Below are 17593 nucleotides of genomic sequence, written 5' to 3' on the forward strand. Positions count from 1 at the left end.
GGCGCCATTTTCTATTGGCAGAGTGACTCGCGGTCTTTTTTGATTGGCTCTCAACTTCGCGACGTTTTCAACAGCGTGGTCTAGCAACCGATCGGTTGTTACTGATCGGAGTAACTCAAACGGGAGAGGAGGCCGGTGGTCCATTGTAGGTATGTGTAGCATCTGTTGCTAAGTAATACGAATCTTTTGATGGTTGGTTAATTATCTTGCGTTTTTTTAAAACACATCTTAGCGCGCATTAAACCGTCACACTGATTATACGTATAAGTTATACACGCTGATATAAACTAAGCGATTAAATGCAGTTTTAGTCTGAATGCACAACTCCTTTCGAAAGCTGCGTTAAAACATCCTATTACTAATGATTAACCGGGATGTGGTTAAAGTCACGACCCACACTTGTCGAAAAACAAGCGCCTGACGATTAATACTGGACGAAGCATGCATGCTGATTCCGATTAACAATGTTCTACCTGTGCCATCAGGATGAAGTTGACACACTGTTTATAAAATTGTTTCTGGGCACACAATAACGTTTCTTTATCGATGGCAGTAGGTTATATTGTGGTGCCTTAAAACCGGCAAAAACATCTTGGAGATAAATAGTAAACAGACTTTTGTAGTTGCCTGCAGAAACCCCCCTAAATTTCCCTTGGTGGACCAAGGGGGTTTTTCTAAGTTTGAAGTGATGTCATCCAACTTGGTAATTTCGCTTTCGATATTCAAATTCGTGGAACATACATGTGCATTTACTTTATGTAGCGAATTATACTGGAAATAACTATTTAAGAATTAGTGCTATATCATCTGCCACTTAAGGAAGTGGGTGTGTCTTATATAAGTTGACGTTATAGACAACATGCTACATCTTTAGTTTATTCCTGCAAAGCTTTGGTCTTGGGCGTTTTCTGTTAGTCCCAGTAATCTTTTGACCTTCGATCGCTGCAGATTTTTGACCCCGCTTATTCTCTGTAACAAGTGCGTCTTTGAGTAAATGGCCTTATGCCCGACCACTTACGTTAATGATTGTACAGTTAATTGTTAAACATTTATTGAAGGAGCCTCGTAGATTCAGGGTATTGTGGTAATTCATATATGGTCTGTAGAGTTGCTGAAAAACAATTAACGTAAAAGTGTATTTTAAAAGCATGTTTTATGCAATTCCTCAGTTGAAACTGAAAATTCTACAAACCTGAAGGACATAACAAGGTGATTTTCATAAATGTATAAAGGGAATATGGTTCTTTTACACACTGCTGTATACTCAGACTAGAAAAAAATTCTAACCTTTGATGTGCAGCTTTTGGTAGCATAAGCATGTCTGCCCACAATCCAGCTTGGTCTCTCCCACAGAATCCCGAGGCACCCCGCAAAGAGGTGTGAGATCGTCACTTCGTGGGTTTAATTGCGACATGGAGAAAAATAGCGTGAGTGGTAAGTTCAGTTTTTGTCACTGTGACAGCGGTGGTGTGGTGCTTTTCATGCCTTGCATGTAGAACCATATGTGTTGCCATATGTATTGATATTTATAAGGTGACACAGTGGTGCTTCACACCTCTGAGACCTGGGTTCGAGTCTCGGCCAGACTTCCATGTGCGTGGATGGAGTTTGCATGTTGTCCCTGTGTCGTCGTCTGGTTTCCCCCCACAGTCCAAAAATATGCTGAGGGCAGTTGCCAGATTGCCTGTAGGTGCGAATGGTATGTGAGTGTAGCCCGCGATGGGTGATGCCCCATCATGGGTCATTCCCTAACTTGCGCCCACAGTCTCTTAGATATGCTCCGGACCCCTTGTGACCCTGATTAGGATAAGTGTTTACAGAAAATGGATGGATGGATGGATATTTATAACAACAAACAGTGATGTGTCCTGAGAGACGAATGCATTCCCTGTGAGAGCCTTTCCTGAGAATATTAGGTAATTTAGTTCTGCTTGTGAATGGATGGTTGCCTCTGTTTTGCCTAACGAAGGTGATAATTAGTGTTCTGTTGGGAGGAAGGAGCTTGTTAGCGGGGGGGGGGGGGGTGTCATGCAACTCATGCAAACTTAGCAGATTAATTTTAAGGACACCATTTGGATCTTACGGAGGATCCGTGTCAGATTGATAATTGGCCCTACTCCAGAATCGCAGTGCATGGATGTAACACGCTCAGCTGTGTTGGCCAGTGAAATGAACCTGCTAGTGCTGGATTCACAGCCACTCCTCTGGGCACGAAAGGCGGTCAGTGCTGCGGTTTGTCCGCAGATAGCCAGGCGGAGCTGGAGTCCGTGGAGGCGGAGCTGGAGGTGGTGGAGCAGCAGATAGTGGAGCTGCTGGAGCGGCAGTCAAATCTGAACTCCAAGAAGAGTCAGCTGCTTAAGCGCCTGGAGCGGGCCTCTAACTCTGCCCAGCCCTCAGGCTCCGCCCACTCACAAGGGTCTGGCAGAACCAAGCAGGATCTGAAGCGCTATGAGGGCACAGGTAACACACGCACACACAAAGGCGGCTCACACCTACCTATCATATGCATTTGCGATCAGCATACACTCGCTCTTATGAAACTCAGATGGCAGAAGTAAAGTTTCTCTGGAGGCCTCCTGCAATTCCCAGATTGTCCGTGTCTCCAACCCCAGATTTCCCGTGGTCCAAGGAAGTGCGTCTCCAGATCTCGGGGACGTTTCGCCTTCCCAAGTTTCGTCCGCTGCAGCTGAAGGCCATCAACCTCACCATGTCCGGGAAAGACGTCTTCCTGGTGATGCCCACGGGTGGCGGAAAGAGCTTGTGCTACCAGCTGCCGGCTGTCTGCTCTGGAGGTGCTGCCAGCCTGCTACATTATTATCATGGGGTGGTATGTGGTTCAGCGGATTGGGCTCCTGTGGCTGTGTTGGGAAGGTTGTCGGTTCAAATCCCAGTGATGTCACCATTGGGTTCTTGAGCAAGGCTCTTAACCCCAGTTGCTCCAGGGACTGTCTAATGCGCTTTATCAATTGTATATTGCTTTGGATAAAACTACAACTGCATAAAGTAATATACACTACCAGTGAAAAGTTTTTGCAAATGTTGAAAATCTTAGTGTGTGGCAAACCTTTGACTGATAGTGTAATGTAGTATTAGTGACATGATCTAAGGCGGATGCTCCATCACTGCCCTTCAGAACCCTATTTGCGTACATAAACACACCATCACATGTGACGTCATTTTCTCTCACAGATACACACTTGAATGAATGTTACATTTTATGTAGCAATTTTCAAAACACCCAAAAGCACTTTACAGAACCAACGGGGAGCCACTTCAGCCGCCACCACTGTGTAGCCCCCACCTGGATGATGCGATGGCAGCTTTTCCGTGCCAGTACGCTCACCACACAGTAGTTAAGGTGGTGAAGGGGCAGGACAGAATTCACCTATTAGATATAATTATTAGATATAATTAGATATAGATTTAGGAGGACGGATTTGTTAGGGCCACAGTGGGCAGTTTTATCCAGGACGTCAGGGTACCAGCCCTAGTCCTCTGAAAGATGCCCAGGGATGTTTTATGACCTCAGAGAGTCTGGAGCTCGGTTTTATGTCTCATCCAAAGGACGGCACCATTTTACAGCACAGTCTCCCCATCACTGCACTGGGGCGTTGGGATCCACATAGACCACACGATGGGCTCCCCTGTCGGCCACAGTGTCCCCATCACTGCACTGGGGCGTTGGGATCCACATAGACCACACGATGGGCTCCCCTGTCGGCCACAGTGTCCCCATCACTGCACTGGGGCGTTGGGATCCATATAGACCACAGGATGGGCTCCCCTGTCGGCCACAGTGTCCCCATCACTGCACTGGGGCGTTGGGATCCACATAGACCACAGGATGGGCTCCCCTGTCGGCTACAGTGTCCCCATCACTGCGCTGGGGCATTGGGATCCACATAGACCACAGGATGGGCTCCCCTGTCGGCTACAGTGTCCCCATCACTGCGCTGGGGCATTGGGATCCACATAGACCACAGGATGGGCTCCCCTGTCAGCCACAGTGTCCCCATCACTGCACTGGGGTCCACACTGACCACAGGATGGGCTCCCCTGTCAGCCACAGTGTCCCCATCACTGCACTGGGATCCACACTGACCACAGGATGGGCTCCCCTGTTGGCAACACCAACCTCTCCACCAGCAGCATCCCAGCCTTCCTAGTTGGTCTTCCATCTAGGCCCAAACCTTCTTAGCTACTGATGGATTATCTAGTCTGAACTGCAGGTGGTATGGCTATTGATGTATGCCACTTATGTACATTATCTCCATTATATAATCCTCTGTGTGTGGGCTATCCCAGGTGATTTGGTACCTTAAATCAGATGCATTATTACCACAGGTTTCACTCTGGTGATTGCCCCCTTGGTCTCTCTGATGGAGGATCAGCTGATGCACCTGAAGTCCAACAATGTGCCAGCAGTCACCCTCAATGCCTCCAGCAGTAAGGTAGTCCATCCCAGAATTCTGCTGAATGGACGAATACACCCCATCCTGTACACCTTTTCTGTGTCTGTGAACGTCATCCTGGTTATGTAAAAGCTTTTCGGGGATTTAGAATCCGCAGTGTCCGTGTGTTCAGTATGTGGTGAACCGTCGGTGTCACTACGTAGCCTTTCGCGAAACTGCCCTCTTTCTTCAGGATCACGCCAAGTCGGTGCTGGCCGCCATGACCGAGGAGAAAACGCCGTTCAAGCTGCTGTATGTGACTCCAGAGAAGATAGCCAAGAGCAAGATGCTGATGTCCAAACTGGAGAAGGCCCACCATGCGGGCAAGCTGGATCGTATCGCTGTGGATGAGGTCCACTGCTGCAGCCAGTGGGGCCACGATTTCAGGCCTGGTTAGTTCGGCTGCCGCCAGCAAAAACCAACGGGTGTTAAGGTGGCCCCATGCTTCAAAATGACGTCTGAACCCAACGAAACCGAACATGTCAGCGAGAACAATCCGTCTCGTATCTAAAACGACGCCACCTTATTCATTCTCAGTCACGCTTACAGTCCTAGAGTTTACAGGATGTTTTTCGATGCAGCAGGCCCACAATCTGAGCGCAGGTACTTGCATGCTTGCGTGCAGTTTCTACCCATGAATTGCAGGTAGTCTGCACGTGTTTAAAATCTCAGCGTGACCTATCATAAATTCAGATGATCATCACTTATTTGACGTCGTATTTCTAAAACGATATTGATCCCATCAGTTTTGATTGTAATAAACAGCTACTTTTAGCCTGGACACAGCAGGTAGATTTACTGAGCATTCAGATTCCTACTGAGGTTTTGCGGATGTAATTTAATCAATAGATCAATAATTAATGGCATCAAGCAGCCAGGACACAGTTGAAGTCTGTTCTGATGTTATCCACAGTCTGGATGCATAGTGTGTCACCCATTTGACGATGACGTCTCTCCTCTGGCATAGACTACAAGCTCTTGGGAATCCTGAAGCGCCAATTTCCCCAGGTGCCGCTGATCGGACTGACGGCCACTGCCACCAGCAACCTGCTGCAGGACTGTCAGAAGATCCTGAACGTGCCAGAGCCCGTCACCCTCACCGCGTCCTTCAACAGGACCAACCTCTACTATGAGGTGATGTCAGCCCCACGGCCATCTTAAACACACCTGTCGGCTAACTGACAGCTTTCGTCTAAGTGTAACACAGTGTTTGCCAATCCAGTCCTCAGGGACCCCCGGACGGTCCATGTTTTTGCTCCCTCCCCACTCCTTGCCAGACAGTCCTCATTTTTGCTCCTTCTCAGCTGGGAGGTGTGGACTGTCTGGGGGTGCCCGAGGACTGGATTCAGAAACACTGGTGTAACACCAAGTTCCTCCACCAGGAGGAGCTGTAGCAATTAAACAAGCCCCCCCCATGGCTCTTTAGTACAATTAAGGAAGGTTTAAATGTAAAAACAGGTGTCCTGGCCACCAACATTCAGTCTGAAATTTGATTGGAAATGGTTACATTATTACACAGGTTAGTAATTCTTAACAATTAGCGTGATTTTTACTCTTTGGGGCCATGCTTTTAGTACGTACGCATGGAAGGGGGGAGGGGTCTAAAAATTTGACCGAATTTTGCGTACGTGTGCGTATGCTGGGGGGGGGGGTAAATCAACTTGAGAAATTTCAAAATTAAGTGTTTCGTTCACGATACCTGACCTGCTGGATTGTATTCCATACGTGCATATAACTCAAAACGTCTTTAGTTCATGTCCCGATCATCAGCCAGCCGGCCGTACGATCGCAAACTGCGTACGACCTATACATTATCATAATTTATGTACAGCGCGTCTGTTCCAACCTTGCAAAGGCGGGAATTTAACCATTCTCATGATCGTTATTGCATGAAGCCATTTTTGAAGGTCAAAGTGCACTGAAATGTCGGCCAACCAAAAACCTTCTTTGGATTCAGTACATGAATATGTATATAGGTAGTAATCTCTTAATTTCAGTACATAGCCTAATTTACAGTTCGGACTTCCGACTTGGGTTCTAAAGCTGTGATCAAATGGTGAAATACGCCATCTTATGTATTTGACGTTTAGTTCAATATTGGCGTCCGCACGGAGTACACAGTTTTTTTAGCGAATGTTTAGGAGTTTTCATGTAATTTCAAATTTTCAAGCGCCATTATGGCACGTTAACGGTCCAGCGAGGCAAGTTCTTTTTCAGAATTCTTGACAAGTGCGTCTGCCGTGCTTATGCCAACTTTTGAGGAATACGCTAGTCCTTATAGCTTATGCCTCCAAGTGCCGACTGAAATACTACATGTATAAGAATTAAAGAAGTCTTATTTGTTGCATTTCGTTTTATTTGAAAGTGATTTTATTACAGTAAATCTCATGACATCATTCTTTTGTTATCCCTAAAGTTAACAGGAACGTTTGAAGCTCCTCAACTACCCAGCGTATGTGTGCGTACAGGGGGGGGAGGGGGGTCCAGAAAATCGGTAAAATGTGCGTATGTACTAAAAGTATGGCCCCCTTTTTTTTTTAAACTTGGGGACAATTCACCGTACAGTTAGGTACATGATTATTTGGACACTGATGCAAGTTTTGTTACTTTACCTGTTTCCTGAAACATATTCAAATTACAGTTGTATAATGAATATGGACATAAAATGGCGACGCAATTCCGAACATTGTATAAAAAACTTTTGTATAAAAATCTCAATTGTTTCATTTCAAATGGAGTGTGGTGATGTACAGAGCCAATATTATGAAAATTGTGTCACTGTTCAAATAGTTTTGTACCTAACTGTATTTTTTTAATGGGTAAAAAAATGCTAATTCCATGATGGCGTTTTGATGGTTAAGCTTCAGTAAGTAAATCGGAGGAAGCAAATCAAACAACTACAGCACAGCTAAATCTCTTGTTTTTGTTCAGGTTCGGACCAAACCAGCAAGTCCAGAAGATTCCATTAATGACATAGTGGACCTGATCAGAGACAGATATACGAACCAGTCAGGTAATCTTTAATGTGAAAGGTTTGTGTCCTTGTCGATTGGTAATGTGGGATAATTAAATATGCATGTCCAACATATACAAATCAAAAGGACAAACACTGTTCAAAGATGGATTTATGGTGTAAGGCAGTGTTTCCCATCTCAGGCCCCGGAGACCCCCAGACAGTCTAAGTTTTTGCTCCCTCCCAGCTCCTGGTAGAGGCAGATATGTGGACGGCTTGTGAGTCCTCAAGAACCAGGCTGGGCAACACTGGTCTGAGGCACACAACCGCCTGAATTGTGTTTCGTCCCCGCTCCAGGAATCATTTACGTATTCTCCCAGAAAGACGCAGAAGTGGTTTCAGCAGATCTACAGAAGAAGGGCATTGCCGCCCAGCCGTACCATGCCAACATGGCGCCGGAGGACAAATCCAGGGTGCACCACCATTGGATGGCCAACAAGATCCAGGTGTGTGTTAAGTGTGGGGGTGGAGGTTGGGGGCTGTATTCCAGACACCCTGCCAAGATGGGTTATGAGAACGTTTTGCTGTGGTGCGTGGCCAACCAGGTGGTGGTGGCAACCGTGGCGTTTGGGATGGGCATAGATAAGGCTGACGTCAGGTTCGTCATTCACCATTCCATCAGCAAGTCCATGGAGAACTACTACCAGGAGAGCGGCCGGGCAGGTATGTCACCGGCGACCTCATGACCGTGCCACCACCTTCGGGTGGCATCCCTGTGCTCACTGTTCTGCATTCTTATGTCCAGGACGGGACGAGAAGCCCGCGGATTGCATCCTGTACTTCGGTTTTGCGGATGTCTTTAGGAATAGCACCATGGTTGTCATGGAGAATGTTGGCCAGCAGAAGCTCATGCAGATGGTGGCGTACTGCCAGAACTGGGATAGGTAATGCAGGCTTCGACCACAACGTCTTCAAAGCCATACCTTAAGGTGTAAAGTCAGTTCCTCATTGGATGAAGGCAGTCCAAGGCCAGGCACCAGTAGGACTGCTGACATATTCCTCATGTACCTTCTTAACCTTCACCTGTAAGAAAGCCAAAATTTGATAGTGACTTTGGCATCCTAGATACCTCCTCCCAGGAACTTTTCTTTTACCGTTGCACAGATGCCGCCGTATGGTAATGGCCTCTCATTTCGACGAGGTCTGGGATGACAAGGGCTGCAATGGAATGTGCGATGTCTGTCGCCATGGAAACGGTAAGTGTCGGCACAGCTTCCAGCTAGTTCGCCAAGGGACCATCTGCACCGTACAGATATACTGTAGGTCCCACCTACTGTTAAGTCAACGTATAATTCCTTTGTATGACCTGTGGTCTCTCACCACTCCAGATTGCATCACAGTAGACATCACGCAACATGCCCGAGAGGTGGTGCGGATTGTGGAGCTTTCCACTGCCGCAGATGAGAAGATGACGCCCCTGAAGGTGATAGATGCCTGGATGGGGAAGGGCCCCAGCAAGCAGCGTAAGATGATCCAGATGACCATGCTGTCCCGCCCAATGGTGGAATCCATCCTCATCCATCTGCTACTGCAGGGATACTTCAGGTATCTACCGCTGTAGCTTCACTCGTTCCAAACCTGGTTTGAGAGGACTGTCCAATTAACCTATTCTTTCTGCTGGACGCCCCCCTCCATTACCACATGAAGTGAGGACTTCAGCTTCACCCCCTACACCACTTACTTTTACCTGAAGCTGGGTCGCAAGGCTCCGCTGCTGAAGAACGATAAGCACACTGTCAAAATGAAAATGAGGAGGACGCCAGCCGCGGACGAGCAAGTGCGTCACGTTTGATATTCTGTGTGGCCGCTCCTGTCTGATCTCTCGTTCCTGTGTATCTCCGTGTACGTCATTGCTCCTCAGACTGCTCTCTTTACACACCAGTTGGTTGGCGTACCTGCCTTCCATTCAGACTCCTCTCTCTACCTTCCTTATTGCCAGGCTCTGTATTTTCCTTTGTCTTCACTTCTCTTTCCTGCCTTCCAATGCATGCAAGCAGCTTTACTTTACCTCCCGTTCGGCCCGGAGTCCCCCGTGAAGGTAGGTCGCTTCGTCTAAGTGGGCTGACTCTTCCCAGAAGCTGCTGTTTTTGTCATGGGTCTCCAGATCATGCGTTTAATGCACAGAATTTGGATGTTGCATTTTTAAACTCACAATCGTTTGTCCAGTCGTACTAACTGAATCACCGCTAGAGTCACAACACAGTAATGTGATTGGAAATGTAATTTTTTTTTTTGTAGGGTGAACAATCGATCTTTAACAATCTAATTAGATTCCATTAGCCTTCATTAGCACTTTAACAGAAAACCAATGTGCAGACAACCTTGTTGTAATGGGTGTAACGACGTGGTAATTCAGTGCTGCTTTAGTCCTGGAAAATGCATAAGACGGTGTCTGTCAAAGGTTACTGTGAGCCGGTCCCTAGCCCACCCAGGCCCCAGGTGTCATTAGAAGATGGACATCAGCGTATAATCAGACTGGTAATACAATAACCAGAACCCCCACCCGACCCGCTTAGCGAGTATTTCAAACAGACCGGTACCCCCTCCCCCGTTTCACGTGATATGTCACAAATTGCCTTTGAAGCCCTTTATTTTGCTGGATGGCAGTTAAGGGTCATTAAGGAACATGAATACTATGGAAAGACTTGATAATTCTGACATTTGGTTCAATAGGACACATTTGTTAAGTTTCATTCTGCATAAGGGCTCTGGGCCAAATTGCCAGTCTTTCACACCTTGCATCCTACCAATTTTGTGCTGCCAAAAAACCTAATTATTCTCTATTACGGAATCAATATCATAAGTCAGATTTATGGTTCTGGGGCCGTCACGTGCACAGTGACACAGGTCAGCGCTCTTCCATTTACTGCCATGGAATCAATAGCTATTTTGTCTCTTCACAAAAGCGGAATTACTGTCCAACCAGTTCGGAGTCAGCCACTGGAAATGAAGGAGGGGAAACCCCAGAATAACTCTTGTAAGCTAACATTTAGGAAACGTCAATTTTTTAACTCCGGTTTTTATCTCTGTGCTTTCGAATAACATACTGCACTTCATGTACTATCAAATTCATAAGCCAGCACAGTTCCTAAGACGGCTGACTGTTCGTGGCTCGACAAATAAATTCGAGTAAGACGACAGGTTTTTTACGCCTTAGCTGTCAAATACGCATGACGGCACTTCCCTGTTTATGATCCTCTTGCTTCCCAAATGCTGCAGTGTAACGTTTTTTTTTTCCCCTCCGGATGTCTTGCCAGTGACCTGGTGCTGCTGTCATCTCAGGTACCCCACTGATGTTGTTAATGAATTAATGACCAACAGGCAGACCGCGAGTCCCAGGGAAGTGGAGATAGGAATAGAGCACAGGTAAAGCCCAAAGGACGAAAGCGGCCTGGAGACAAGGCCCGAGACCCCGTGGCCAAGAAAGCGAAGGACGATGTTCTCTGATTCGCCCAAGAGGAGACCTTAAAAAAAAAGTACAGTTCTGCTACTTGTATTTCTCCATGGACATTGCATGATGGGATACCATCTAACAGCTTGCCAACAAGGGGGTCGCTTAACTACGTGTCCTGCCCAGAACATGTATCCATAAACTGCTCAGGCATAGTTCCATATGCAAGTGTCCATTCATGGGTAACGTACTAACAGTCCTGATTGATTGCACTAATCTCATCGCATAACACCCTGTTGATTTGTTGACGTTCTTTTGTACGGGTCTGACCATTAACTCATTCATCTGCACTGGTCTGACCATTAACTCACTAACCACTTTTGCTTATTATACTAACCATGTTACTGCGCTGTACGCTCCCTCTGGACGCGATACGGCCCAGTGCGGTCCTGCCATTATGGACCGGGTGGAGGGTGAAGTATCTCTCAAACCCCGGATCCCAACTGATCATCGCTCTTCGTCTACAGGAGGCCGGATCGCCGTCCGGACTGCACACTCCCCCGTCTCCGTCTAGCGGAGACTGCATTTCACATGGAAACGACAAATTCACCAAGAAATCCAAGAACCAGCAGAATCAGGCCGTAAAACACAGCGATGAGCAAGAAGGTACAGCTGGCAGGGGGCCTGTGCTGTTTCAAAGCAATGGGAAACGTAAGTCGACAACAGCTAAAAAAAAGCAGAGACAGCCAGCAACTGGAGCAACGGATAGTTCAGGCAGCCCTCCCGTCCACCAGGGGTCAGCAATAGTCAGTGCTCCTTCAGAGGGATCCATCATTTCTGCTGCTGCTGTGGAGGAGCTTTGTCACCTGCGCAGCTACTATGGCAGGCAGCTGCAGCGAATCAACTACGTCTCCCATGAGCACTTAAACGACACTGACTCTGCCATAGTAACCTGTACCAAGGGACCCCTGAGAAGCCTGCGGCTGCCCTGGGGCTCATCCTTTGCAAAGTCCGTACGGAGCCTGTGGACACGAGTCAGCACACGGAGAAGACACCTTATTAGGCGAGGACTTTGACACAGTCTTTATCTCTATTTATCTGCCTTTGTTCTTGCACTGCTCCAGAATAATTATAGTAATACACTGTCCATTGTTCCTGATGCACAACCGAGTCTGAAATCGATTTTCTGCTAAACCCAATCCTAAATTGATAATTTGAATAAAATGTGTATTTCCATGTACTTTTACATGTCAAATGATTATGTAAAGAAGGATGTAATTTATCAAATTTTCCTCCTCTTTGAAACCAGAGTGAAATGTCCAAATTAATGCACAAGAATTAGCGGCCGCTATGCAACGGACACAACATCAGTCAAAGTAGTCCTCGATGTCGATGTTGGGGTTGAGCAGCTCGTCTTTGTAGGCCGTCAGGTCCATGCGGTTCAGCATGAGGTTCTCAAAGGTCTCCTCCAGGTCCGTTTCCCCGATGAGGACGGCGCCTACCATGCGGCCCTCGGCCAGCACCACCTTGACGTACTCGGTGCCTGGGGAGCAACGCACCAGCAGCTCGTGGCCCTGGCCCAGGCCCTGGGCGTTGAACTTCCCCAGGAGCACTACCTGCATGCAGACAAGAGATGAGGCATCTTCATAGAGGGAATGACCCTGTACATAGATAATCCTCTCAATCTCAGTAGTTAGTGGTTGCAGCATAGCAAAGACAGGCATATAAGAGTCTGCACTAACTTATGAAGAGCGGTGTCTGTAAATCTACTCAGAATTCTGCATTATTGTAATGCAATAAGCATCATCTCACAGCCTCAATACCTGTATCGCATGCCAGCATTCAGGCAATGGCTGCCATCTAGTGGTCACAAAGTAACATTCTAGTTCACGGCCATCAGTGTGCGCAGCTGACCTGACAAATCGTCAGTGCTGCAGCATCCAGACTGTGAGTGTCCCCTAACCTTGTAATTGAAGAACTTAGTGATGTGAGTGAAGAGTTCGAAGCAGAAGTCCAGATCGATGGGCTCATCCAGGACGTCTGCGGCGATACAGCGCGCTGCATGCCAGCCCATCTGCCGAGCCTGCGTCCACAGACGCATCTGGTGCCAATCAGAAGGCAACAAGACTAAGTCACCATTACAAGCAGGGCTCTATATTGCTCAGTGCTTTAATTACTGCTCCAACTTGCTGTCAAATTCCTTTAGGTTCCAAGTAGGTCGTCTTGTAATAACTTCACATACAGACCTACACAGACAGCCAGTGAAATTGCTGTACCTGTTGCCACAAAGCACTGGCTTCCCAGCATGCCGTGCAAACGTCCCCAGCTGCATACACATCTGCCACTGAAGTGCGCATGTGATCATCCACGCTGAGGCCAAGGTCCTCCGCCAATACAAACTGCAGTTAAGGGGGGGAATTAATAAAAAAAAATCTAAATCAACCAATCAAATGATCCATGAGCCTCAGGATGTGTTGAGCTGTGGTGCTGGCAGTTGTATAATAACACCTACACTGTTGCCACTGAGGAACGGTTCTGTGTTTGGGATGACCCCTGTGGCGCTGACGATGAAGTCACAGCCGTAGGTCTTGCCATTTGTCAACTGGACAAACACCGGCCACGGGCCTAGAAAGCAACAGGAAATGCTGGTTTACCGAACACCTGATTCAGCAGCCACGTCACACACTGCACCCTCAAATCGGTCCACTCCAGTTACCCACACCCCCAGCCTCACCCATCCCGCTGCCCCTGACCAACCCGAGTTTGCCGGTGGCGTGGAGCAGGTCTCAGGTGACTGTCCCGATGCTTGCTGCAGGTGCTCCTCACGGGTGTAGATAATCTGCACCTCACACTGGTACTCCACATGGACTTTGTGGGACACCTACAACCAGGAAATACTCAGTGTTACACCCCAAAAACACTCCATAAGGAAGGAGTGTTTGAGTGTCATCCATACACATGCAGGCTTGTTCAAATGATCTACAACTGAGTCACCTGAAAAAAAATAAAGAGACCCAGAATAACGGGAAATTCAAAATGCATATTTCACAGCTGAAGCTGGTCTCACGTTTCGCTCACACTTCACCAACCACAAATTTCCCCTCAGGCATTAATAAATATCTATCTGCACCACTTCATTGACTGCCACCTTAAACATTTGATTCACCTCACAGTTTAATAGTTATTAATCCCACCACAATTTTATTTTTAAAAGTTTCATTTCATAGGAACGCGCTTAACGGTAGGCTGTGTTGAAATGCGTTGCCATAAATAACCAAAAACGAGAATGAAAATTAGAAATTCTCACCTGCTGGGCTCCCTGGAGCGTCATATCTGCATGCCAGTCTGGCCCTAGAGCACTGCCCGTGGTTGGAATGGATGGCTCTCCTTGAACACCTTTGTGTGAAACTTCAGTCACTGACTCGTCGGCCTTCCGCACGAGTAAACACTCATTTACCGCACGTCTCTGTGTGAACAGTGTGCCGCGTGCATTTGCGTCTGTACCTGCTCGGCTGTAGGTAGGTAAGGCATCCTCGGTGGTGTAGCGGGTCCTCTTGCAGGGGCCAGCCCGTTCTGCCTTGTCCGCCTCCAAGGAGGGGACGAGGAACTGCGCGGCACCGGCGTCGAAGAAGGTATTCCCAATGGCTTTGTCCTTGATCACCCAAATGACCTCACAGCCCTCCACCTCATGCCTGGGCAGGGGCACAAGAAGCATGACCACAGTCTCCATGAACTTTATTCACAGTATGGAAATATTATGTGCACATTCTGCTAAGGTATGTACCCAATAGAAACACCTACAGCACACGGCACGGCAAAGCTGCACTGCTATACTCACACGAGCTCCAAAGCAATTCCTCCGTTTCCAACAACAATTATTCGCTTTGCTTTTGACAAACGCTTCTGAAAATCCTGGGAAAGAATACAGGAGTGAGCAAGTTAATTCTGCACACAATGTAAATGGCGGAATAAGTGATTTAACCGAACAACTTAAATATAAAAATAATGTGCTATTTCCTGGTTAGAAGAGCCGTACAGTGTGATTTTGATAATGTGTTTTACGGTTTTGTGTGTATTACAGTCTACCAGCTGACCCGTCAGCGTCATACCTGGGCGCTGTCAGTATCTCTGATGCCCAGCACATAGGGGTTGTCCTCAGTCAGCAGCTTGGGCCGCCCACCGCTGCAGATACACAGTTTGTCATAGTGGAACTCTCTGCCATCTTCGGTCTGTAGTGTCTAAGACGACACAGATGGTTTTTTCATTAACCAGATCTACCACACTGCTGTCCTCCCAGTTAAGGCACTCTATACTGTCGCATGTTAGGACAAGCTTAAATGTGTTGCAGAAAATGTGTAAAATCTGTTTTTCTCTAGTTACAGCAGGAAGGCCCTGTTCTTATTTCCTTTTAGAGTTGCTTCTAAAGGCCGTTTAGTACAGAAGTGTTGGACCCCGAGTTTCTGATAATTATTCCAAATCTGTTGACCAAGGATTCCGCATCAACGTACTCAGGCTAAATGCAGTTCATAAAAATGGCCACAAGGAGGAGGGTCGGCATGCTTTGAGATTTGTGATAGACGCGCAATAGCTCGTATTCGCACTTAAATTTGCACACGTTTAACAATTATGCACCTACATGTTGCGCTCCTTGTAGCTTTCTTACAGCAGACTGGGCCACTTTCAAGTTTGGATGCTTTTCTTCTAAGACACTAATTGGCTGTTCTTCAACATTAAAATCTTCGAGCGTCCTGGAGATCTAATGAAAAAAATGTATACATATATGAACACAAAAATAGTACACCGGTATTAGAGGGACTCAAACTGTTTTAACCAAACATGACCACTGGACAGTATTTGTAGACTGGTCAGTATAAATTGATACAACTGCAGTAAAAACAGGATCACTGTGCTTAATAATTAAAAACAGGACCAGTTTGTAAGGGAAATTTGCGCTTTGCGTAGCAGTGCTGTATATGTTTTGTGGCCAGTTTATCAAGCTCACATATAGAGTGAACCCCAAAATGACAAACGTTCAGGACCCAAGCGGTTGTCACCTGTTTGAAGTTGGTAACCGCCTTTATTAAGGGAGCGGCGGTGACGAGAACGATCTCATCCGACGGAAACTGTGACGCAAGCTGAAGGGTAAAGTTCAAAAACTCCATGAGACTCTACTATTTGGACAAATGGACAATGCTTCTCAAACAATTGCATACAAATGATTTATTAGCCGCTTCACTCTTTATCTCATTCAAATAATCACTTTAAACCATGTTCGCATCAGTACAGCCAGCTTTCCTAACCTGTTCAGCACACGTTACACCGGCAATGCCACCGCCGACGACCACAAACTTCTTCGTCTTCACCCCAACTGACATTTCGGGGTTGAATCTAATATAGTCGGGTTCTTTTAATACGCTACCAAATGTCCGAAGAAAATGAAATGAGTGGTATGTTCATTTAAGCTCAATTTCACCACTAGGCTCCCTCATTTTGAGGTTTCGTCACTCTGCAAAGGGGACAGCGTATAAACACTTCACTACGGCACCCGACGAAGGTCAAACTACACCTGCCCGCTCGAATGAAAAGCGATTTAAAATTTGGTAAGTGGTGTTGGCGGTTTATAAATGACATACAGCGTTGGGGAAGTTCCTCAGAAAGGTAAACGCTTACAAACAGAGGTGGAAAGTTCAGGTCCAGAAAGTACAAATCCAGACCAATGTTTTGTTTCAACCAACCAGTTTAATACTCTGTGTCTCTTTATGCACAACTGGTTGGTTGAAACAAAACATTAGTTTGGATTTGTACTTTTTGGACCCGAACTTGTCACCTATGTCTGTAATGGATGAGTAACTTCCCCAACATTGGCGGCATAATAGTGCTTTTTTGTAAGAGGGTAATAAACGACATATTTTGCTTCAGAATTTCTCTAAATGTTTACATAAATGCCTAACTTACCTCTAACTGAGTGAAGTAGATAGACAGCTAAACTCCGTCACCCAAACGACGGTATGGATATGTAACGGCGTACTGTTATAAACGCCACTTGCATTACCCGTTCCTCCAGCAAGTCTGTGTCCTTTTTGGAGCCGATGGTCACCTGGTAATAAATGGTAATAAGTAACTGACAATAAATAACAAGCGAACCTCCGAAAATAAAACTATAAACACGGGAAAGACTCCCATAAAAAATCAGAAGCAGGGGACAAGACGTCTCATCACCGCTTGTGACTCCCAATCTGTCACACAGGCTCCATTGTAACAGCCATGGAAGTTTCAATTACGGTTTCTTGGGTTGGATGCAAACCTATAATATTTGACAGTCCTCCTTTCAGAACGGGTTGATTTGATAATCTCCGCCATAGAGCACCAGCGATATAAATGCAGAACAGCCAAAGGAAGAAAACTCGCAATATCTGGGAAGGAGAATTTCAATGAGGGGCACATAGCCCTACACATTACTGTAACTTGTGCTATTTCAAGAAGTGTCATTAAGAAATTTTAAGAAACCAGCTACAATAATTTAGATATATCTGACAGTGGTTATTTTGGTGTCTTAAAGATATTGCACATATGGCACAGGGCCAGCTGTTTACAACAGAAGCTGGTGAGGAAATAAATTCTTCTCTGGAGTATGGAAGAAAGAGCTGCCGGTGAGATGATGTCGTTAGCCAGGGTGCTACCTCTGTTAGATGTGGGAAAGGCTTGGATTCTCCCAGTGCTTGGGTCTTTAATTTAGGT

The 17593-nt window shown here is 46.6% G+C and overlaps 2 protein-coding genes across 3 annotated transcripts; one reads left to right on the forward strand and one right to left on the reverse strand.

Annotated features, from left to right (window-relative positions):
- Positions 1 to 69: 69 nt before the first annotated feature.
- recql (RecQ helicase-like) lies at positions 70 to 12095 on the forward strand. 2 transcript variants are annotated; one of them, XM_049011049.1, is made up of 15 exons: positions 70 to 149; positions 1354 to 1434; positions 2245 to 2460; positions 2613 to 2792; positions 4345 to 4451; positions 4645 to 4843; positions 5419 to 5585; positions 7383 to 7464; positions 7762 to 7910; positions 8010 to 8127; positions 8210 to 8348; positions 8569 to 8660; positions 8793 to 9009; positions 9112 to 9241; positions 11383 to 12095. In XM_049011049.1, the coding sequence occupies exons 2-15, from the start codon at positions 1413 to 1415 to the stop codon at positions 11929 to 11931; spliced, it is 2367 nt and encodes a 788-aa protein (XP_048867006.1). In that variant the 5' UTR covers positions 70 to 149; positions 1354 to 1412; the 3' UTR covers positions 11932 to 12095. The 2 variants fall into 2 exon arrangements, with proteins under 2 accessions (XP_048867006.1, XP_048867016.1); XM_049011059.1 differs by lacking the exon at positions 11383 to 12095 and adding an exon at positions 10786 to 10985.
- Positions 10037 to 16421, reverse strand: pyroxd1 (pyridine nucleotide-disulphide oxidoreductase domain 1). Its single transcript, XM_049011070.1, has 12 exons — positions 16156 to 16421; positions 15910 to 15990; positions 15492 to 15611; positions 14965 to 15093; positions 14694 to 14767; positions 14360 to 14547; positions 14163 to 14251; positions 13613 to 13736; positions 13368 to 13480; positions 13132 to 13254; positions 12819 to 12956; positions 10037 to 12471 (listed from the first exon to the last, which is right to left on the reverse strand). Exons 1-12 carry the CDS (start codon positions 16228 to 16230, stop codon positions 12223 to 12225), a joined length of 1503 nt encoding a protein of 500 aa, XP_048867027.1. The 5' UTR covers positions 16231 to 16421; the 3' UTR covers positions 10037 to 12222.
- Between the last annotated feature and the right edge of the window lie 1172 nt (positions 16422 to 17593).

This window comes from Brienomyrus brachyistius, chromosome 1 (genome assembly GCF_023856365.1).
Source record: "Brienomyrus brachyistius isolate T26 chromosome 1, BBRACH_0.4, whole genome shotgun sequence".
NCBI lineage: Eukaryota > Metazoa > Chordata > Actinopteri > Osteoglossiformes > Mormyridae > Brienomyrus > Brienomyrus brachyistius.

Excerpts from the sequence above, each read along its gene's own strand:
- recql (XM_049011049.1), top strand. The coding sequence starts at position 1,413 with ATGGAGAAAAATAGCGTGAGTG. Across the intron at positions 4,844-5,418 it reads GGGCCACGATTTCAGGCCTG|ACTACAAGCTCTTGGGAATC; the intron begins GTTAGTTCGGCT and ends CCTCTGGCATAG. Across the intron at positions 8,128-8,209 it reads CCAGGAGAGCGGCCGGGCAG|GACGGGACGAGAAGCCCGCG; the intron begins GTATGTCACCGG and ends TCTTATGTCCAG.
- pyroxd1 (XM_049011070.1), bottom strand. The coding sequence starts at position 16,230 with ATGTCAGTTGGGGTGAAGACGAAGAAGTTTGTGGTCGTCGGCGGTGGC. Across the intron at positions 14,768-14,964 it reads GAGATACTGACAGCGCCCAG|GATTTTCAGAAGCGTTTGTC; the intron begins GTATGACGCTGA and ends ATTCTTTCCCAG. Across the intron at positions 12,957-13,131 it reads CCAGTGCTTTGTGGCAACAG|ATGCGTCTGTGGACGCAGGC; the intron begins GTACAGCAATTT and ends GATTGGCACCAG.